The following is a 23,728-nucleotide window of genomic DNA, read 5'->3' as shown; positions in this document are numbered from 1 at the left end:
CATTAATAGGGCAGCAGCAAACTATATACATGATATTCTTTTTCTTGGCTTCACAATTTTAGTTAATATATTGGCTTTTTGGTTTAATTCCAATGGTGCAGCTCACAGACGCAGGTTTTTTCTTTTGGGGGCTGGCGTCACAGCCATAAAGTAAAGGTCCTTGACAGCCTGTCCTGTTATAAATGTAACATCCTTCCTAAAATAGAGAACTGCCCCCCTCCCAAAAGTCATGTGAAAGGAGGGCAGAGGCACAAAAATAAAGTTGGGGATACTTCAAACAATAATATGAACCAAATGTTATTCCTCAGAAATTTCAGTTGTAATAATAGGAGTGTGAGAATTATATGACTTAGAAAAATAGTCAGGAAACTGAATGAGCAATTCAGAGACAGGGAGGAACTGTTGCCACAAATAATTGTTCATTGTACGCTTATTTTCTTAGCCCAGGAGATGAAACTTGTTTGTTTATGAGAATTGGCAATTCCTTCCCCAGACTGGGCAGTGGCTGTCTGAATGTTTCTGTATGAATGAATAATCTCATCTCCTGGTGGGGCGGGGAGGGGGGGAGATAGGGATTTAGTAATGCCTTTCATGTTTCTGAACTTTTTAGAACTGATATTACAAGAAAATACTTTCTAAAGAAGTCAATCTAGATTCTCTGAATATATTTTGCAAGACAGACCTCTCCGGCAGCCTTATGATTTTGCATAACTTGTAGGGAGAGACTGGACTAGCTGGATGCTTCCTAGCTTTATTAGCATAACCCAGCCCTCTTCCAACACACGCCCAGAACTGCCTCATTAGCCACTGGGATTTGAGCCAAAGCATAAGACCACAGTGAATATAAGGGGAATTACTGGCAAGAGAGCCCTAGACCAGCTTAACACCGAACCTATTACTTTTCCAAGATCAGAAAAATATGACACGAACAGGAACCATTTCTCCATCTCATGCAGACAAGAATTCAAGGTTTTAATCTGTATCTTTTATCTAGAATAATTAGCTGTACCGTAATAAGACATGCAGCCTGGCTGCACATGTTTAAGTGCGTCTGTTAATCTCTCTCCCTCTCTCCTTTTTTTTTTTTTTTTTTTTTTTTTTTGATTTGTTTTCTGGATAGCTTTGACATTGTGAACCACAGACCAGTTGGAGCCTGGCATTGAAAGGAGGTGTTCTGCATCGATTTTTTTTTCTCTTGTTTAAAGAAGTTTACTTCTACAAGAGGGAATCTGAAAAATGACAGGGGCAAAAAGGAAAAAGAGAAGTGTGCTCTGGACCAAGATGCATACCCCACACTGTGAAGACTTTAAGCAGTGGTGTAGAAGGCGGCTGCCTATTTTGGAATGGGCAACACGTTACAATCTGAAAGAAAATTTGCTTCCAGACACCGTGTCTGGGATAATGCTGGCAGTTCAACAGGTGACACAAGGTAATGTATGGCGTTTGATTTTCCTGTTTTATGCAGGTTTGATTTCACTTTGCTTTCTTGGAGAAGTATTGCTACCTAAGATCTACCATTTAGCTAATGAAATTGATTTGAATTAACTTTGGGGTAACAAGCACATTGAACATCTGTATGCAAACGTGTTCCTAGTTTGTCTTTTTCTTTTGCTATTTTTTGATAGCTATTGAGCATTGAACCAATTTTTGAATGACATTACATATTTGAAATGTTAAAATTCATACTATGTGAGTAAAAGATCAATAATTGCGGGAGAATGAGCTTTTATAGTTTGACCTTGCTGAAATAGTTTCCTACTTAAGCTGAAAATCAAGCTATAAAATATCTCGTGGCTTGAATACATCATTTTAAACCCAATTAGCAGCACACAATTACCTGTTGTAGCCTTGAGAGTTGCTATAAGCAAGGAACAGAGCTTTCTGTACATAAAGGAGGCTCTTTGCCAAGATCATTATTTGCAAAGAGAATCCTGTATGTCCTTAGAGTTTATGTTTTACTGTGCATGCTGATTTAATTCTGTATCACATTACGTTCTGTTTATTTCTCAAGAAGAAATTTAAACCAGTGCGAAGGCTGATTTTAACTTTCCCCAAGCAGATTCTAAATGATATTCTGAATTTGGATAGGTGTTTTCCTTGCTGAAAGCTGTTAGGTAGCTAATGTTCGTGCAGCGTGTGAGCATTTGTGTGTTTGTGTGTGTGTGTATTTTCCTTAAAGGCACATTCATCGTATTTTTAAAAACTGATGCAGATAATGATTTCCTAACTGTAGCAAGGGAAGGAACTGGTTTCTCAGCCTTGAGAATTTGTAAAACGTTCCTTGGCACGGACTCTGTAGGTTTATATTTCCTTGCAGTTTCACTACCTCCCTGGCTTGAACTGTTATTCATACTGTTAAATTATAAGCACTTTTCTAATTGAATTATTCTGTAGCCGGAACAAACTGGTTTGTGCGTTTGTGTTTTTGGTGTGATTAGGAACATCTGTACTGGTGGCTTTACTACGATCCGTAATGCTGTCATGCTTTATGGGATTCCATTTCCCTGAGTAGTCTTCTGTTACATTTTTAATGACCATTTTGCCAATAGCAAAGCATAATAGTGTTTCATAAAAGTGCCATGTAAATAATAGGTTAGGGCACTTTTAGGCTTGTTTTTATTCAGTTGTAATTTCAAAATGAGATGCTGCCTTGTGCTTAGAAACTAAGGGGACGAACTTATTAACAAGGGCTTTCTCACCAGATGGTTTCAGTGTATTTTATTTTTTTTTCAGTGTATTTTATAAATCGATTTTGCTTTAATTTAATGGAAAGCCAAAGATAAATATATTTTAAAAAAAATAATTTGCTTATCATCTTTGTGACATATCAGGTTCATAAGAAAATTTGGGGATATGATAAAGATCCCTGTGACACATCATTGGTGTTACTGTTTGTGTCTTTGGTAGCTAACTGGCTTTTCTTTGGGCATGGATACTGAGAGCTTTTGTTTTATGAGTCGTGTGTATCATTGGTCGTGTGTATCATTGGTCATGAAGAAATACATTGGCCAGCCCCCAACTGATGAGAAGCACAAACTTTCCTCAGCTCTTCTGCCTTGGAAGTTGTTCATCTGGCTGTTGGTTCTCTTGGAAGGCTCCCAGTGATTGGGCAAGGAAGCCTACATTGCTAGAAAGAACTTAAAGGTTTTTGTTGGTATAGGGAAAGGCTAATTTTTCTAAAAGTAACTATTCTTTAAAAAAAACATTCTCTCAAACTTTCTCATGCTTACCCACCACGGGTGAATGTCATAAGCTATCATTTGTTGTAAGGGGCACTGTGCTAAACCCCTTATAAACATTATCTTCCCCTAACCCAACAAACCCCAAGAGACAGCAGTCTTCCATTTCCCATATGATAGAGTGGGGGCTTAGGAAAGTAAATAATTTTCCCTGGACCTTGTACCTGATAAGTGGTAGAGTCAGGACTTGATTCCAAAGCCAACACTCAACATTTTATGCTTTATACTCTACACTGTCAAAATAAATAGACGTTTTCGTAATACCAACGTTATTAGTAACAGAAGGCACTTCTTTGGAAAGGTGCAAATATCCTTTCCTTCAAATTACCCTTGCGTTTATGCGTCACCCCTGTAGGTTTTAGACACCAAGGCAGAGTGGCTAGGGAAATAGGTGCAGTAGAACGCAGAGTAAGGGAGGTATCTAGATATCATTACCTTCTATGTGCATGATACAGTATTGGCAATCATCATCAGCTCCATTTCTTTAAGAAAAATTAGAGAAGGGTAATTTTTGCTGTTGCATCATCACACAGACAATAAGAAACAAATACGTGCTTTAACTCTACTGATCTTTGAAGCAGACTTTCAGTTACTCAGCACAATTGAATTATAAGAAATTGTTGAATTCAGTATTTTCTAACCTACAAATATGGGAAATTATGCAGTTCAGTCTAGTAGTTGTGTTTAGCTCTTTCTCTAGAAATGCATTTAAAATTAAGGATGATGGAAACCATCGTTGGAAAGTTTTCTACAAGTCAGATACCAAGGAGCCACTTTAAATCACTTTATTGAAGGTTTTCCAGTTGTCCAATACAGAGCCTTGTCAAGTCATCATCGTAACTGGTCCATCTACAGTGTTTGCTCTGCTGACTGTGCTCTTTCTAAAACCGTGTCTTCTTCTGGGCTTTGGACACGTCTCTTTTGTTTACCTACCGCCTCTCTGGCCTTGTTATGAGACTTTGCTCTCGTCTCCTGCTCCGTCTTACCCATTACACATCAGTGTCCTGGACACTCAGACTCTGGGTCTTCTTCTCTGGAAATGCCTTAAGCAATTTCATCTGCACAAGAGGCGCTAACCGCCATCGCTGGACTAACAGTGAAGCTTTCTTCTCAACCTGAAACCCACATATTCCACTATACAGACCTAGAATCCTCTAAAAGCACTTCAGATGCAACATGCGTCTTCTAAAACAAACAAACTGAATGACACCACCACCCTGAAGAGAATTATGACAATAAATAATAACAACAGCAAATTTTAGGCACAAATGAGAACGCCTGAACGAGCACTTGACGTATGCAGATGAGCGGGGCTCAGAGAGGGCGGAGAGCCTGCTGAAAGTCACACAGCACACGTGCCAGAAGAGAGGCTGTGAGCCCAGTGTTCCTGCTCCAGGGCCAGCGACCTCTCATGGAGGGTCTCACGTCGCTGTCCACCCTTCCCTCTCTGTTGCCCTTCTACACACTGGTGTGCGATCAGCCACCAGGGGCTGTTGTTTCTATGCCCTAACTATCTTTCCAGCCAAGTAATCTTACTTCATGGCCCCTGCTCCTTACTTCCCTAGTTCGCTAAACTGCTGAAATCATATCTGGTGGGTCTTCATTCTCTACTCTGTCCCCTCCTGTAGGCCATTCCACACTGCAGCCAGGATGATCACAAAAATCTAAACACATCACTTCCCTGCTCAGAATTCTTCAGTAACCTCTGTTTCCTCTAAGATGGAAGCCCAGTTCTTCAGAATAACCCACTAGATCATTAATAACCTGGGCCCCCTGATACAAAGGTCTATTCAGAGAGATTTTTCCTCTGGGAGCCCCTCCCAGTCTCCTGGGAAAGATGAATGCTTTCTTACCTCCCACTCCCTTTGTTCCTTTCACATATCTCTGTATTGTATTGTGAATTTTCGGTACAGCTCTTTACCCACTGGTGTGTAAGCTTTGGAAGCAATGTCTTAGTCTTTATATTCCTGCCAACTTGTATATTGCCCAGTGCATAGACGATAGGTTTTCAACACATGTTTCTCATGAGCATTAAGTAAACAATTTAGCTCCTGAAGCCTCCAGCTGTTCTCTGATAACATGCTGCCCCTCTAGGAAGGAAATTAAATTTAAATTAATTCTTATGTTTTCAAAATAAGTGTAATAAGTATATTGATAGTAAAAAATATAAACTATGAGTAATTAATGTCTTCCAACTCCTCTTACTTTCCTGAAGTTATAAACTTGTAGCCCTCCAGACAAATCCGGTGAAAGATTTGTCTGTTTCCTTTGTGTTTGATTTTTTTTCTCCAGCCAACATTAACACACGTGTGTAGTTTATATGAAAATCTAGACGCCTGGCTTCCTTTGCAAAAAGGGAAATACATGGCCACATGGGGCCCACACTCCTATTTGGCAAAAATCCGCTGGCTCCCCCTGGAGGCAGGGCATGCGCTTTGCATCTTGCCACATCTCCCACCGTTCACACACCTGCTACCGCCCTTCCTCCTAGCAGCCCTGTAATTACCTGCCTAGCTCTCTGAGTGTCTGAAGTTGTCTCCCCTTTCTAACATGTTGTGTTGAAATGCCTTGAACTTACTCTTCAATAGAACCTTTAAGAGAGATTATGTAAGATTAGGTTCTTAACTTACATCCACAGACCCTTCAGGTCTGTGAACCTACTTCCTTTCTTTATAATCCTATGTATTTTTCTGTTACTTATTTTAAGACTGTTCTGGGAAGGAGTTTATAGGCTGCACTGGACTACTAAAGGGGTCCCCGAAGGGAATATTTATTCCCCAAAGGAAATAAATATAAGTGTAGATGTGCTCATTTCAAAGGAAAAAAGTGAACCTAAATCATTCTTTCACCATGTTCAAATATTTCTCAGAAATGATTTTTGTTTTTTAAAATATTAAGAACCGTTGGGAGCTCCCACTACTAACATCAGGTCAGAGTCATTATAGCTGGCATCTACCACAATGTTCCCTGACTGACTTACTGTGGGACTTCACAACAGAGTGCAGTTTGAAGACGAACCTTCCAGAGCATGTCATTGACCCACACATGTCACCAGCGTGGTCGGCAAGCGAAGCCGTAGGCGACTCTGGTCTCTAGAGTGGTTCATGCTCTATCCTGGGTGACCACTTGGGGGAAATACAGCCCTTGTTTTCAGTCTGAAAGCTCAAGCACGGAGACAGGGTGGAGACCTAAAACGCATGACTTGCTATATAAGAACCGAATCCCGCTGAGGACGAACATGAGACTGTTTTGACTTGCGTTCCAAAGGATCACCTAGAATTTTTGTTGCCAGACCATGAAAATTTTATGCTGCTGTAGGGTTGCGTGGTGTTCAAACCGCAGTGCTCTGGGCCACAGACAAGAGATGGAGGTTCCTTATAATTATGTAGAGCTTGTGGCAACGCGGGCACCAAAATGTGTGGAAGCTGATCTTCGCTGCACTGCTGCGGGCAGCTTAGTGACATGTGGAAATTCCTGAAGCAGACTGCACTGTGAAGATTCAAGGCTTGTCTGAGAATTTTTCCCTGCGTGGCCATGGTCGTAGCCTTGAGGACTCAGAATCCAAGCATGGCTGCATCTCTCTAACCTCACCCCCTGAACCACTGTAAAGGCATAGATCATAATATAGAGAGACTACAATAGTTTATTATATCTAGGAACTTTTCTCCAGGAAGAATGGCAGCTAAATATGGCTAAATAAATCTAAAATATACTTGCCCTGACTCCATAAAAATGTACCCAGAAGCCAGGAATACTCTGCTAGCTTTTTGCTTCTCCATTTCCCCTCATTCCATGATTCATGCTCTCACCCATAGCAAGAGGCTTCATTCAGGATTTCCAATTTCCCTTTTTTTTTCCTTAAAAGTAAAATTACGGTGGTTTGTATATTAAATGGATATTTATATAATCCTGTAGTTAGAATAATACTCCCTGTAATATTTAGACCTGTTCACATGGAAGAACCATAACCTTCCATTCTGGAGGGTCAAGAAGTTTTAGAGTGTAAACCTTGGGAAGATCTGCAAAACAGACTGGCAGTGGTTGTGAAGGGAAGGTGTGCGGCCTGTCTGGTAGCAGGCTTCTGTTTTTGCCAGCTAGGATCCACCCCTGCTTCTTTTAGTAATTATGCCTTGGATTTGTTCGGAGGAACAACCCTGCCTCCATTTTTCGTATAACATGGTTTAGGTGACGTTCTAATTTTGGATCCAGGCTGATCAGTAAACTAAGCCCATCCCCCCCCCCCCCCCCCCCCCCCCCCCCCCCCCCCCCATCCAGGATTCTCAGCTTCGGAATCCCGCTGGAACCACCTTGGGACCTAAAAGAACATTGATGCCTGGGTCCTGTCTCAAGCAATTAAATCAAGTTTTTTTCTGGGAGTAGTTCCCAGACATGAAGGCATTTTGTTTCTTCTTTTTCAATTGTCCCAGATGTTAATGTGCAGCAGTGTTGAGAGCTGCAGCCAGATACTGGTCCAGGTGAAGACTTGTGGCTCGTCTTGATAATTAGCACCGCACACCTGGCAGGGACTGGCTCAATGATGGCATCTCCCTCCTAGGCACAAGGGTTTGGATTTACGACACAACAGACCAGTCATTTCTTAATTTAAATACGGTGATGGGCGATACAAATGACCTGAGTGGTCCAGTCAGCCCGGACCCTTGGACATGTGTGGAACCTTTCAAGAAGAAGGGAAAAGGCATCTTCCTTTGTGCTGGAGCTACCGACAGTAAGGATGATATGCACCTGTAGCTCCCCTGAGTCTCCAAAGCCTGAAAATGAAGCCAGCTCAGCAAAGGGCACAGCAGAGGGAAACTGAGTCGCAATGCTGGCTAGTACATGTCTGACTATTCACTTGCGTGTGCAGACACTTTTTGTTGTTCATTAGGTTTAAGTTGGGTTACTTCTAATCACCTTAACTATACATTTGAATGTTATTAAAATTTAAAGGTGTTGCACAAATTGTTCCTCATCTTATAAAATCCAGCAAGGTAGACAGTATCATCCATTATATTTCTGCTCTTTTTTTCATGAGAAGAGGAATTTGAGGCTCAGAACAGTGGGTGACCTGCCCCCAATTCTAGGGCGGCTAAGAGGGACTGAAATGCAAACCTGCCAGGCCCCACCCCTTGTCCCCGCTGCCTTCTGCGCTCCAGCTTGCTTTGCGTGCAAGAGCCGTACGCTGAGTGGGGCTGGGGCTGACACGGGGCAGCGCGACCCCCCAGGCCTCCCTTCCCAACAGCCCCTCAGGCGGCCCTTCCCGGGACGACAGGACGCCTTCCTGGGTAAAGTAAAACCCAGCGCTTCAGCGTGAGAGGGAGGAGGGCTGCGCCGGCGGGAAGAAGTCCTGGTGCTGGAGCGCCCGCTCTGTGCCCTGAGAGCCTCGCGCGCCCCCTGCTGGACTAGCCGAGGGCGGGGGCGGACGGAGGGGGGATGCGCTTTCACACTGGCCTGAGCGTCCACGATAGCTTTCACCATGCGGCAGAGGGGACACAGGACGAAATGTCAGTATGAGACCTTCCTAAAAGCTAGGGAGCAATAAAAGGGAAAACGGTCCTTATCCTCTATTCTTTATTGTGCTGGAAGCCACTCCCATCCGCTCAGTTGTCGGCCGGAAGTCTGGTAGGGACCGGTGCTGCCGTTTCCCCTTTCAGCCATGTTCAACTAACCGAGTTCCATAAATTCTTCCCTTTTAATGTCTTTCGAGTATATCTGATGCCCACTTCCTTGTGGCAACCTCTTTGGTAATAGTTGATGTTGCAATATTTGCTAAGTGCTTAAAATGTGCCACAAACTCTGTTAAACAGTTGTTGCGTGCTATACCATTGAATCTTTCTTTAAAAATTAGTTAATTAATTATTTCTAGACTTTATTTTATCACCCAGATTCTGTTTTTATTTCCTGGGAATTGTTTGTTTTTTTGGAGGGGGAGTTAATTAGGTTTATTTACTTATTTTAATGGAGGTACCGGGGATTGAACCCAGGACCTCGTGCACGCTAAGCATGCGCTCTACCACTGAGCTTCACCCTCCCCCCACCATTGAATCTTCATAATAATTATTTATATTTTACAGATGGAGGAAGGCTGCTTAGGTCGCCTGCAGTGCAAGGTAATACGGTTTCTATAAAGCAGAGGGAGTATTTAAATGTGCGTCTAACTCCTGAGTCCATACTCCAAGCTTAATAAAAAGCCAGCATTATTCATTTCTTGCCAGTTAGAATGTCTTCTTATTTATAATTTTGTCCCTTGATTATCTGTTTTCAAACTACAATAAAAAATTTGAATTAGATGGTGGGAATCTTTGTTTTAACTTCCTTCAGCCACACCATTACAAAGGGCTTTTTAATTTGCTATTTCACTCTTTACAGCACCCTTGCTTCACACCATCTCATTGGTGTCTCCCACTTCCCCTACTGTCTTCCTCCTCATCCTTTCCCTCGTGGCTCCCTGGCGCTCCAGATACCTCCCTGGAACTGAAACCGCAGGTGTGTGTGTGTGTGTTTTTTTTGTTTGTTTGTTTTTGTTTTTGGCTTGTATAATGTTGGGAGCCAATGTATACATATTACAAGACTTCATTTTGAAATCGAGAGTTTTTCCCTTCATTTAAATCAAATTATTTCACAGCAAAGGGCTAATATTCCTGAAGTTGACTGGTGCCTGAACCCAGTGTGAGGTCATGGACTTTGCAGTTTGTCCTTGTGTTCCCCAACACACCCTGTCCTTTTATATGAATACGCCTTCACGCCTGTTATTCATCCTCCTCAGATTCAGAGCAGGATATTCTCAAACTCAACTCAAGGACACCTTGATGGTTCAAACCGATCAAAGCATTTAAAAGAACAAGATAGATATTTTATATAAAAAGCAAACACTGTTTAAAAGGCAGGATTGAACTTCTGAAAATGTTCTTCCAGACTCTTCAATATCTGGATCTCACGTCTGTTCTTGTCTTCATCCTGTGTTCTGGTTACACTGAACTGCTCGTAGTGTTCTAATGGAGCATGCTTGTTTTACCTCAGGACATTTGCACATACTGATTCCACTTACGTGGATAATGTTTCTCCCCCGGCCCCCTTCACCTGGTTATATCTTAGCACATTTCAGACTGGGTTTAGCTCAGTCATTCCCAACCTTGGCTGCATATTATAATCTCTTTTGGCACTTAAAAAAATATCCATGCCCTTGCCCCAGACCAATTAAATCGAAACCTCTGAGGAATTTAGGGCAGACATATAATGTTCTGCACCTCAGCTTCCTCAATTAATGATAAAAAATGAAGTAAAATGAGCAGCTAAGGTTGAGAACTATGGGCTTTCAGAAACTGCTTGATACCTCGATTTTGTTTTCCCATTTTACCCTCACTTGTCCTCTTAACTAACTCTGCCACATTCATTTTGGATTTATATTTGATTTTTCTTCCAAGCTATAAGTTCCTTGAGGGCAGGGATTATTTACTGTCTAAGGTGACCAACCTTCCTGATTTTAGCAATGAATGTCCTGAATCCTAGGAAACCCTTTCAGCTTCTGTCAATGTATTCGGCACATAGTAGGTACTCAAATGTTTCTTGACAGTGAAAGAAAAATCATAACTGATATGATGGGGTAGGGCTTTCCTGGCCCACTCCTGGCGGCCACTCTCCCCATGGAAACTTTTAACCTCTTACTGTTTCTAATATTAAGCCTGTAGGTCTGTTGCTCATGCAGCTGTCTGAGCATGGTAATTATTTTCACTCTTATGAGCTCCCTCATAACAAGCTGCGGTAGGAAAGCATGATGTAATTTGCCTGAACCCCTCTAGGATTAGAATCAATGATCTCTGATTAGCAATACCTGTCTGCGAAGCAAGAGAATGTGTGTCAATAGGAATTTTGTTTTCATACGGTTGTGTTTCTTGAATACGTGTAAATTTACCCTGAGAGACCCATTTGTGATACCGCTTAACCCCGAGCCACTGCTGCTGTGGACCAGACAGCTGGTTATACTGTGGTTTGCTAATAACGCTGCTAAGACCGCCATAAACCGGCTGCCAGAGGGAAGTTGCTTTTACCATCACCCATACAGTTCACATTTGGTTTCTTCTATGTAATCCTTGGAAGTGCTTACTACCACCTAATTTCTTTGTTTTCAAGAATACTAATTTGTCTTCCTAGGGTTCTTTATTCATTTCTGTTTTTAAAACTGCTTGAAAAAATGCACAGTCCTTTGCCATGTTCTTGGAAAGAGAGAAGAATAAGACAAAAATCCAGCCCAAAAGGGCCTTATTTTTTTTTTTCCTTCCTCAGAAATTTGCACAAAAGCATATGAGAATGTCATCTTGTTATTTCAATCTTGAAGCTGCTGTGTTGTGGGTACGTAAGGGTGGGGACATTTTCTTAATGAAAGCTTGTGGAGTATTGGTTTCAGCCACTTTCTGAGTGGATCTGTATAACCCAGGCTGCTGCCAAAGGAGTCTGTGTTTTTGTTTGGAAACCTGAAGGGCGCTGTACGATCCTCTCTCTGTAACATCACGTGAAGTGAGTATTTTGGTGGTGAACACGGGGGCAGGACAGAGAAGTGATAGTCTTAGAAAGCTGGCAAGGCTTGACTAGCTACAGACACATGGCATTATACGAAATGGAATTTTAAGAACTCAAGTCCTGCCAGTCACACTTTCCCTGGAGAGGATCTCAAGGGAACTATCTACACAGGTAATGTTCGGGGACTGTGTCCCACTTTATCAGCTGAGTTAGTGTTTAAAGCATAGATCTAGCAAAGCTGGGGTGGAGCAAAACAAATTCGGCCTGATATTGAAATGCTATTTCCTTTTTTTCTTACAAAGCTAAGATCTGGATGTGCTTATGGGAAGAAAAGAGACATATCAGAGCTGACCTTGACACGGGCCCTGAGCTTTCTTTGTCGTATCAGTAGTAAGGATGAAGAGACAGTAGAAAAGCAAAAAACATACACATATGGACACGTTCTTTAAGTGTCTTCAGAGTGTTCAACTTTGACCCCTCCAGTCAGCAGCCCTCCTCTTGGGTGGGGGACGTGGGTGAAGGTGCAGAGAAGGAGTCTGAGACCTGCTCAGCCACGTGAGCTGAGGTGTGGCCCTGTGGCTGGAGAGAGGGGGACAGAATCAAGATATTTGAAAGGTTAGAACTGAGGTCGGGTCCAGGGAGGTTAGCTACGGCATGCAGACTCAGCCTGAGAGTATGCCGGTTCGCACGTGGGTGTCAGCCAGTGGGACCGGAACACAAAAGGCAAAACTGGAAGATGGAGTGTCAGAAGCTCAGGCACAGTGTAAGAGCAACTCAGGATTAGTACCTGGGTCCTAGATTCTGGGTAAAAGGCGTCTGAGTTACAGTCTAGGGAGCCAGCAGTATGGACAGATTACAGTTTTTTTTCTCATTTTCTACCCGGTATATGAACAGGCGTCAAAGTTGGTAGGTGGGCTTGAGCCCATGGGAGGCAGTGAGAAGACGCACCTGCCTGGCGAGGAGAAGCAGGGGAGGACGGCACCAGCCAGCAGTTAGTGTGAACTGCTGGCCGCAGGTCTAGTGCGGTCTTCAAACAGACCCCGCCAACACGTGCCCTGGGGCCGTTCCTGGCCGGCTTTACCCGGCTGTGGTGTTCAAGGGGAAAGGGTGCCAGGACCTACGAGAGGCCCCGAAGCCCCCAGTCATGCTCTGCCCTCTGTGGTCAGCACCTCCTGGCATTCAGCATCCTGAGTTGGGACCGAGTTCTGCAATGAACTGCTTATTAACCTCATTTCCTGAACTCTTCATAACCTTCTTGACCACTTAACCTCGCGTGCGCCTTCATCCACCTGATAATCAGGACCTTCACTTGCTTTGATCCTTTGTTCTTCTCATAATTTTTGCTGCTTTGGGTAAACGTGCTGCTCTATTCCTAGGACGCGTTCTGTGTTTATTGGAGCTCCCTGAAAGGGACACACGTGCTGCTTTACTTATAAATGGAAGTAATTCTTATTATCTTCTTTAACAGTAGATGTCACAATATAATTGGAACCCTGGACGCAAAAGCAAGTAATTATGATAATTTTGATAGGCTGTACAAATGAGGACTATACAAGCTGCAGTGACAGCATGGATGGTGTTGTCAGCTCTTCCTGGAGTGGAGATGAGACTGGTAGTCAAGGAGGGTTTCAAGAGGAAATTAAACTGTAACTGAATCTTGAAGGCTCATAACTAGAGTTTCCCAGTTAGCCCCCAGATGAAGGACACTAAAGATAGAAGAAAAATATGCAGTGAAAAGAAGAATAAAAGAACATAGTTTGTTTAAATGCTCGTCAGTGACCTGGTTTGGTGGGAGTTGTAGCTGGAGAGGTTAGCAGAGTCTGGATGATAAAAGCCTTCTTGAAGAACATGGAAAAGGTGTTTGGGCGTGCTTCCTAGGGTGATGGAGAGCACTGGTGGGTCTTGAGGGGTGCCAGGCAGTGACAAATGTTTGTGTTACAGAATAAACACGCTGATGGCAGCTTATATGACATACTTGACAGGCAAGAAGCTAATTAGGGGATGTTAGGAGAAATTCTATTCAGGAGAGAAAACACTGTGCTTTGAACAAAGACAGGCAGAAGTAGTGGCAGTAAGACGGAATCCACAGGTATTAAATGGAAGAGATGAGGTGATCAGCGTGCTCTGCCATGTAAAGATGGAAAAGGGAGAAAGAGAGAACGTTTTCATAACTTGCAGGTTTCTGATTGGGTGACTAGATGGGTGATGATGCAGTTTTCTGAGAAAGGTCATAAATAAACAAAGAACCACCAGCGTTTTAGTTTGTTTTTTTGTTTTGTTTCTAATGCATATGGTTTTGTTGTTATGGGAGGATTGGTGGTGGGAGGGATCAAAGTAAACAATTAACAATTTTCATTTTGGATTTGTTATGTGAGTACCTGAGGGATCGCTGGCTGATGTTCGTCTGGGCCTGGGGTTTAGGAGAGATATTATTAAGATACATTAAGATTAACCATGATTATCCCATCCAGTCCCAAGTCTGCCATCAGTCATGGGATTGGACGGGATAATCATGGTTAATCTGTAGGATGAAAAGAGGAGTCAGAATGGAAGAAGCCTTGGGAAACACTGATGTTTAAGTGGCCGAGGAGCTAGCAGAGGGGAATTAGAACACGGACATCACGGTCCATTGGACATCACGGTGCTCGGGGAGCCAATGGGCAAGAGCTTTAAGAAAGGTGTGGTTGACAGGGTAAAATGTGTGTATGAAACAGCGAGTTCCCAGGACAACGGGAATAATGCTTAGAAACCAAAAATGTGAAATTCAGCAAGAGGGCCCTAGAAAATATCATCAATGACTAAATGTTGTCCCAGAACAAAGTGCTTCACAACTTTTCAAGAATGTTGGGCAACTTGTGGGAAAAACTTGTAAAAAGTTTTGTCCATCCTTCAACCGACACTTTTATAAATGATAATTTTCCAATAGAAGTTTCTGTGATTATATCTCTTATAATTTCTTTAATTTTTCTGAACTTTGACTACACTGTTTATATAATCCGCACATACAACTGTTTAATGTTGGGCGATGGTTATTTCAGGCAAGGACCTTAAGCTCATATTCCGTGTTCCTCTGTGTCTCTCACGGAATTTAGTGTGGATCTGGATGCACAGTAAGAGCTTTATGAGCACTTGCAGGACAACAGTCAGACCTCGGTTTTGAATTCCAGATGCATCGCTTGGACGAGCTCTTTAGCTGCTCTGAGATTCAGTCTCCGTATACGCACAACAGGGATGATAATACCTAGTGCACAGTTGCTCTGGAGAGTAAAGGAGAGAAAATAAAAGTGCTCGGGGGAGAATCTAGTACAAAAGAAACGCTCAGTAAATGCTGTTATTTTAATGTGATTAGTGTTATCATCTTCTGTCTCCTATAAGTAAACGCTAGAGATGTGGAGATTTTTATCTGGGTTGTTAACTAATGTATCTCAAGGCCTGGCACACAGTAGGTGTTTAATTTTAGGCAGTTTTTTTTTTTAACCTCTAGGTTTTAACTCAGCAACTTGACGATAAGTGTAAGGTAAGAAGATGGAGAATATCAGTTTTGCAAGAAATCTTTCAAAATAATTAAATTAGAGAAATTCTAGATATCTTATAAAATGTCAAGGATACCCTCCCAGGTTTGCCAAGAATAGGGACTTAGAACCTTTCTTTGAATCTCAGCTATCACTGGTGTCAGTTGCTGGACAGGTTTCATTTAACCCCTGCAGGTACTCTGTGCATGAGTGTGCACACCTCTGTCTCATTTCCCTGCGGTGTTGCTGGAGGGTGACTCTGTGCAGAGAGAAGCATCACCATCCTCGCCCTGGCACCATCTTGTGCGGCCAGGCTGCCTCCTTCTCTAAGGCTGTACCACGTGGCAAGAGAGGAGCGCCAGCCTGGCTGCAGCTCTCCACACTCTGCTCAGACAGGCCCTGCTTGGTTTTGTTCAGAGCAGAGATGAGCTGTGGATGCCTTTCCTCTGCTCCTGTTGCCTTATTTTCACGTGGGCCTTCCTGTTTGCTCTTGTGCACGTAACCACTTGAGGAGGAATCAGTAGACTGGCTAACAAATCCTCTCCAGAAATAGCTTGATTGTCTTTAAACAGGAAGTTAACCCATGCAGAGCTGTATATAATCCATTTTTTGAAATAATTTAAACCGTCACATCCTGGAGAGTGGTATAATCTCATGTTCATGGTCTGATGTTTACTTGTGTGATTCTGTCACTAAAGCTAAGGGATTTCTTCTTTTTTTTTCCTCTGAAAATTACAATATACTTGAATATACTTAATATACTTTATATACAATATACTTAATGTACTTAATATACTTAAGTGACATCTTCTTTATTAAAAATACTAAAAGATGGAGATGACAAGGAAGAAGTCCTTCCAATTGACCTACGTCAAGACCAGGAGACCAGGGCCTTGGTAGCCTCTTTCCCTTCCCAATCAGGGGGGTTGGAGTCCAATGTAAATATGGTGAGAAGAGACAGAAAAGTGACATCTGTCATATATAACTGGGTTTCTTACACTTGCATACTTGTCTTTGGTTCGTGGCATCACTGGTCACCACACAAAATCGGGCCCTTTCTTAGTCCTCTCTCCTTTCTCTTCTTTTAGCGCTGCCATGTGTCTCCTCCTCCCTGGCTTATATTTCTAGTGATGGCTTCACGGCCAGCCTTTACCAGTGCCCCCTCTGGAACCACTCTTCCCTGAGGAGTAAACTCTGTACTTTCAGAATCTTCACAAGGCATCTCTGCCTGTTTGCCTTTCTTTCCTTCTTTCTTTCCTTCTTTCTCCCTTTCTTCCTTCATTTCTCTTTCCTTCCTTCCTTCCTTCCTTCCTTCCTTCCTTCCTTCCTTCCTTCCTTCCTTCCTTCCTTCCTTCCTTCCTTCCTTCCTTCCTTCCTTCCATCCTGTCTTTCTTTCCTTTCTTTCTTTCTTCCCAGTGCAGGACTTCATTGTTGGTAATCCACAGCGCAGGTTTGAAGAGCTGAAGTGGCATGTTTGGGGAGACTGTTTGCCTTTCTTATAAAGCTGACTCTCTCCCTTAAGGGCATTATCTCCCAAACACCCCTCTCAAGTGGAGGCTAATTGTTCTCCCACTGCCCTTGATAATTCATGTCTAAAACACATCACACTTGTATTTATATGCTCAATAATTATGTGTCCTGAACTACAGTACAACGTGTCTGTTTGCCTGTGCCCCCGTCCAAGGCCAGTTGTCTACACATGGTCATATATTTTTGTAAAATTTCATAAGATATTTTAGCAAAAATTAATTCAGAGCACTGCCTTTTCCCAACTCAACTTCCCTTGAGTCATGCTTCTTCTTCTGTCTGGTGGCGCTGGGGTGGCTGCAGATATTTTGGGGGGCTGGCTAACAGTAAGTTACCACCAAAAGCTGACCTGATGAAGATCAAATAAAGCTCACTGTATGGCACCGTATCAAGGACAGTGTCATGAAACTGGTGAATTAATGTAGTTCTTAAATAATATTTAGGTTTCTGCACAAAAAAACCCTGAAATGCCCTGAAATTTTATAGTTATCAAGGATCCCAACTGAGGTTTTCTCAGTCTGACAGTTCAAATTTCACATAATATTATTAACTAAGTTTTATACATGTATCACAGTATAAAGCTAAATAAATATATGAAGCTAAAATAAAAAATTCAAATCTATTAATATAAAACTAAACTGAAATGTACCTTAGCCTAGCTCTGCAGAAAGTAGAGCCTGACGTAGGGGGGTTACGTGCTACTTCATCATCATGGAGTGAACGCTCAGAGGGCAGCAGTGAGGGGACCAGACGATGCCTCTAACGGGGCTGGCTGCCTCTGAGAGGTGCAGGTGGCTCTGTCGTTGGGGCATACCCCCAAGAAGGTAGCAACTGCATCTCCAGACCGTCTTCCAGTGGGGAGGAAAGGGGCTGCGTTTAAGCGCTGCTCACTTCTCAGTGGTCGAAGGCCCTCGGTGCTCCTCGGAGTTCACATGGGTGAGCCTGGGCATTAACAGGCGAATCCCAGAGCAAGTGTCAACAGGGAAACCCTAGGGTGTGAGAAGAAGAGGGGCTGTCAGATGGCACCACATGAAGTTAGAAAGATTTTGCAGATGCGAGAGACGGGTGAGACCAACAACACTGAAATGTCTGAAATGCAACAGGAAAGCCAAAATTAGCTTTATATTCTCTCTATAGAAAATATTGCAAAAATCCTTGTAATCAGAAAAGTGTCCAAGGAATATTCAGCCTAAAATTATAAGGGGAAAAATATTATAGAGGTATATGAGGCAAATAATAAAAATATTGCATTATTATTTTATGAATATTTGATCATGGAATTGGTCAGCTTTGTAAAACTTATAATTTGGTGTGATTTCTCGTTCTAAATAGATATTCATCTTTGTAAGTAATTTGATGTTGAAATGTTACCTTTTTTCTTGGAAGCTTCCCCCCAAATGTATAAGCTTTAGGACTCACAAAACCCAGATTGCTCCTGTGCTCAAGTTTATCCTATCTGGAAACAATGAGAAAATAAACAAACAAGTTTTCTTATCTTGTGTCCTCACTTGGCACCAAGCCTTTCTCTCGTCTCTTCACAAACAAGATATTTCAAAGATCAGTTCATGTTTCCTGACTCTTCTCTCCCCACTCGTATGCATACAGAAAACAAAGCAGGCGTTACCAGTGGGGAGAGGGGTAGAAGGAGAGGAAAGACAGGGGAAGTGGATTAAGAGCCACAAACTACTAAGTATTGTGGACAAGGAATGTCACCTGCCATATCAGTAAACAAAGATGTTGCAGCCAGCAAGCCATCAGCCACGGTAGCTGCCATCCCCTGATGGTGCCCCCTGGAGAAAAATCAGGACACTGGGACTAAATAGTTAAGGTGAACATCAAAGGAATAATTTCATTAAATCCAGACACTTGCATCTTCTCACATATAGAAAAGCATTAAATTTATTAACTTGAGACATCTAGTTTTTCTTTAATTAGCAGTAATCTTTTGATGTTCCAACTACCTGTTTTTTTCCCCCATAGTGGCTGTATCAGTTTACATTTCTACCAACAATGAACTAGGGCTCCTCTTTTTCCACATCCTCACCAACATTGATTATTTGTTCTGACAGGTGTGAGCTGATAGCTCACTGTGGTTTTGATTTACATTTTCCCGATGCTTCGTGACGCTGAGTATCTTTTCATGTGCCTGTTGCAGATCAGCTTCAAATTGGCAGACTAGAAGGATGTGGAGGTCCCCTCTTCCGCAGATATATCAAAAATACATCTACCTGTGGAACAATTCTCACAGAATACTTACTGATCTCTGGCAGAAGTGGAACTATAAGGAAAACCACAAAATGGGGTAGGAGAAAAAAAAAAAAAAAAAAGAGAAAAGGAAATTGGGACAGGACCTGCCCTGTGGCGATGGAGTGGTGAAAGATGAAAAGCACCCTCACTCTGGAAAGACCCTTCTTCAGCAGGGAGGTTAGCTGGGACAGAAGGGGAGCTTCAGAGGCTTGGAGGAGAGCATAGGAGCCACTCTGTGGCACACACAACAGAGAGAAACTGGCATAGAGGGTTCGTGTGGTCCCTAGCCCAGGATGCGAGCTGGCTTGTGTGTGCCAGGGCTAGTTGCTGGAGCTTGGGCTCCAGTGGATGGACCCAGGGAGAGGATGGGTTGACTACACAGACGCAAACTCAGGGGCCTGGAATATGGTTAAGGCTGAGGCTTGGAGTGTGTGCAAATGAGCTTGTGTCTGCATAGAAAGCTCCACTGTTGGCTTGCACTAATGGAGGGGTGCAACGCTGCCTACAGGGTGTGGCTTGGCCACAAAGTCTCCCTTGTTTACTTGCTTACATGAAGGGTGGAGAGGGACATTGTCTTAGCTACTGCCTTCACTGCAAGTCCACAGGGCATTCCCTGGCCATAAAGTCCTTCTTGTTAATGAGGTCTGTGTGCCTGCATAACAGGTGATAGAGGACACCACAGAGGACACTTCCCAGTGGACATCTCCTGACATCTCCTGCAGAGGAATACCCAGCAGCTCCTCTTCCAGAGGAAGTGGTCTAGTCCAGCCTACCATGCACAGTAGCTCAGAAACAGATCTAGGGGCTTTGTTTCCAATAACTGGGTAGCAGACCCAGTCTGTAACAGGACTGTAACAACCACAGAGCAAAGAGGAGGGCCCACTCAACACCCAGTGCAGATTCTGGCTAACACAACACCAATCACACCCCCAATCAAAGGGATAACAAGCAGCACACATGGAGGAAAGATGTGGTAGCCATCCATACTAAAAAGAATCCTTGCAACAAAAATATTACATGCACACAGTCTACACAGGGATGTTCCCACATAAAAACAGCCCTTCAAGACCTCAGTAAATAACTGTTACTCCTAAGTTCATTCATAGAGTCAGAGAAGTATAAAATGAAGAGGCTACACTCCCAATTAAAAGAACGAGAGAAATCTCTTGAAAGACCGAACAATGAAATTGATCTCTGCAGTCTACCAGAACTTGAGTTCAATAAGGAGATGATAAAAGCACTGAAGGAAATAAGAGAGGCTATTGATAGAAATGCAGGATACTATAAAAACAAAATAGAAACTATAAAGAGGAGCCAATTAAAAGCAGAAAACTCAATTGCTGAGATAAAAGCCAAGTTAAAGGCAATCAATAGTAGGCTAAATGAATGCAGAGGAATGAATAAGTGATTTAGAAGATAAAATAATGGAAATCACCCAGTCAGAAAAGCAGAGAGAAAACCAAATGAAAAAAAAAAAAAAGAGAAAGCAATATAAGGGACCTGTGGGATAATATAAAGCATGCCAACCTATGCATAATAGGGGTCCCAGAAGGCGATGAAAGAGAAAAGGTGATCAAAAATGTATTTGGAGATTATAACTGAAAACTTCCTAAATATAAAGAAGGAAACAGATATCCAAGTAGAGGAAGCACAAAGGGTCCCAAAAAAGATGGACCCAAACAGAACTACACCAAGACATTTTATAATTAAGATGGCTGAAGTTAAAGGTAAAGAAAAGTTTCTAAAGGCAGCAAATGAAAAATAAAGAGTAGTTACAAGGGAATCCCCATAAGGCTTTCAGCTGATTTCTCTACAGAAACATAACTGGTCAGAAGGGAGTGGCAAGATATATTCAGAGTCCTGAAAGAGATAAACCTGCAACCTAGGATACTCTAGCCAGCAAGACTATCATTTAGAATACAGCTCAAGTGGTAGAGTGCATGCTTAGTATGCATGAAGTCCTGGGTTCAATCTCTAGTACCTTCTCTTAAAATAAATAAACCTAATTACCTCCCTCCATCAAAGTAAAATAATACAATAATACATAATAAATAGAATATAAGGAGAGGTAATGAATTTCTGAGACATGCAAGAATTAAAAGAATATAATACTAAACTTATCCTAAAATAAGTATTGAAAGATCTTCTATAAAAAGAAAAGAAGGAATCAATAGAAAATAGAAAATCACAGTTGGAAATGTGATAACTACAATGAACAGCAAAAGAATAAACACAAAGATATAAAAGAGAACATCAAAATCATAAAAGTTGTAGTGGGGGGGCAAGAAAATGTAGATTTTTTTCCTCTTTCTTATTAGGATGTGTTTGAGCCTATATGATTACCAGTCTAAAACAAATAGATATAGTAATGGATTAACATATTTGAAAAACAGGGTAACAAATCAAAAGTATGAAATAGAATCACAAAAACAAAAAGCAATCAAGCTAATGCAAAAGAAAATGATCAAACCACAACAGGAAAAACACAAAAAGATAGGAACAAAGAAGAAATACAAAATCAACTGGAAAACAAGGCTTACAATGGCAGTAAACATACATTTATCAATAATTACCATAAATGTCCATAGACTAAATGCTCCAATCAAAAGACATAGAGTGGCAGATTGGATAATAAAACAAGAACCTACAATATGCTGCCTACAAGAGACCCAGTCTAGGGTAAAAGACACACATAGTTTGAAAGTGAGATGATAGAAAACAATATTTCACGCAAATTGAAATGACAAGAAAGCAGGGGTAACAATGCTTGTATCAGACAAATTAGACTTTAAAACAAAGGAAGATAAATAAGGACATTGTGTATGACAAAAGGAGCAATACAAGATGATATTACACTCTTAACGTATATGCACCCAATGTAGGAGCATTTAATATATAAAACAAATACTAACAGACATAAAAGAAGAAATTGATGGGAATACAATTATAATAGGAGACTTTAACACCCTAATAACATCATTGGACAGATCTTCCAGGCAGAAAATCAATAAGGCAATGGAGATACTAAATGACACAATAGCCAGATAGACTTAATTGATATTTTCAGAACATTACACCCCCGCTGCCAAAAAACCCCAACAACATAGAATATACATTCTTTTCAAGTATACATAGAACATTCTCTAGGATAGACCACATACAACACAAGCCTGAATAAACATATAAGGATAGAAATTATTTTAAGCATCTTTTCTGACTGCAATGGCATGAAACTAGAAATCAACTACAGAAAGAATAATGAGAAAAAGTGACCGCATGGAGACTAGACAACATGTTACTAAAAACCCAATGGGCCAACAATGAAATAAAAGAAGAAATTTAAAAATATCTTGAGACAGGTGACAATGAAAACACAACCATACAAAATCTATGGAATACAGCAAAAGCAGTCCCAAGAGGGAAGTTCGTAGTGATACAGTCATGCCCCCAAAACAAGAACAAAGTCAAACTACCTAACCTACCACCTAAAAGAACAGAAAAGGAAGAACAAGCAAAACCTAAAGTTAGTGGAAGGAAAGAAATATTAAAGATCAGGGAGGAAATAAATAAAATAGAGTTTAAAAACCAATAGAAAAGTTAATTAAATCAATAGGCAGGTTTTTTTTGAAAGATAAAAAAAAATCCACAAACCTCTGGCTAGGCTCACCAAGAAGAAAAGAAAGATGACACAAATAAACAAAATAAACAAAAATAAGAAATGAGAGAGGGTAAATTACAACCAACACCATAAAAATACAAAAAGCCATAGAAGAATACCATGTGCCTGTTTCCCATCTATATGACATCTATGGAAAAATGTCTTTTATTTCTTTTTCTTCTCTGATTGCTGTGGCTAGGACTTCCAACACTATGTTGAATAGGAGTGGTGATAGTGGACACCCTTGTGTTCTTCCTGAAAATAGAGGAAAGGCTTTCAGTTTTTCACCATGGAGTATGATGGTAGCTGTGTGTTTGTCATAAATGACCTTTATTATGTTGACATTTGTTCCCTCTATACCCACTTTGATAAGAGTTTTATCAAGATTTTATGTTGAACTTTGTCTAATGCTTTTTCTGTGTCTATTGAGATAATGATGTGATTTTTTTCCTCCTTTTTTTAATGTGGTGTATCACATTGATTGGTGTGCAGATGTTGAATCATTCATGCATTCCTGGAATACATCCAACTTGATCATGGTGCATAATCCTTTATGTGTTGCTAATATTTGTTGAAGATTTTTGCATCTATATTCATCAGAGATATTGGGCTATGATGTTCTGTGTGTGTGTGTGTGTGTGTGTGTGTGTGTGTGTGTGTGTGTGTGTGTGTATGTAGTGTTTTTGGCTAGTTTTTGTATCAAGGTAATGGTGTTCTCATAGAACGAATTTGGGAGTATTCTCTTTTCTTTAATTTTTTGGAAAAGTTTGAGAAGAATAGGTATTAAGTCTTCTCTATATGTTTGGTAGAATTCTCCTGTCAAGCCATCAGCCCTGAACATTTGTTTGCTGAGAGTTTTTTTAAAATTCAATTTTAGTACTAGTAATTGGTCTACTCAGATATCTATTTCTTCCTGATTCAATCTTGGGAGATTATATTTCTCTTAGGATAGTTTCTCTTTCTATGATATTGATTATAATTTCTCCTCTTTCTTTTCTTATTATGTTTATTTGAGTCCTCTCTATTTTATC

The 23,728-nt window shown here is 41.3% G+C and overlaps 1 protein-coding gene across 5 annotated transcripts in view; it reads left to right on the top strand.

Moving 5' to 3' along the window:
• Positions 1–811: 811 nt before the first annotated feature.
• SLC26A7 (solute carrier family 26 member 7) overlaps positions 812–23,728 on the top strand; it is a 134,124-nt gene continuing 111,207 nt past the window's right edge. For 2 of the 5 annotated variants that reach the window (XM_032467735.1, XM_032467736.1), the window contains exons 1-2: positions 812–969; positions 1,121–1,429. In XM_032467735.1, the coding sequence (XP_032323626.1) occupies positions 1,237–1,429 (193 nt within the window). In that variant the 5' untranslated portion in view covers positions 812–969; positions 1,121–1,236. Of the gene's footprint in view, positions 970–1,120; positions 1,430–9,326; positions 9,347–23,728 lie in introns of those variants that run through there. The other 3 variants (XM_032467734.1, XM_032467737.1, XM_032467738.1) reach the window with 3 other exon arrangements.

Source organism: Camelus ferus, chromosome 25 (genome assembly GCF_009834535.1).
Source record: "Camelus ferus isolate YT-003-E chromosome 25, BCGSAC_Cfer_1.0, whole genome shotgun sequence".
NCBI lineage: Eukaryota > Metazoa > Chordata > Mammalia > Artiodactyla > Camelidae > Camelus > Camelus ferus.
The sequence above is the reverse complement of the archived record's forward strand: the minus strand, read 5'-3'. Positions and strand labels throughout refer to the sequence as shown.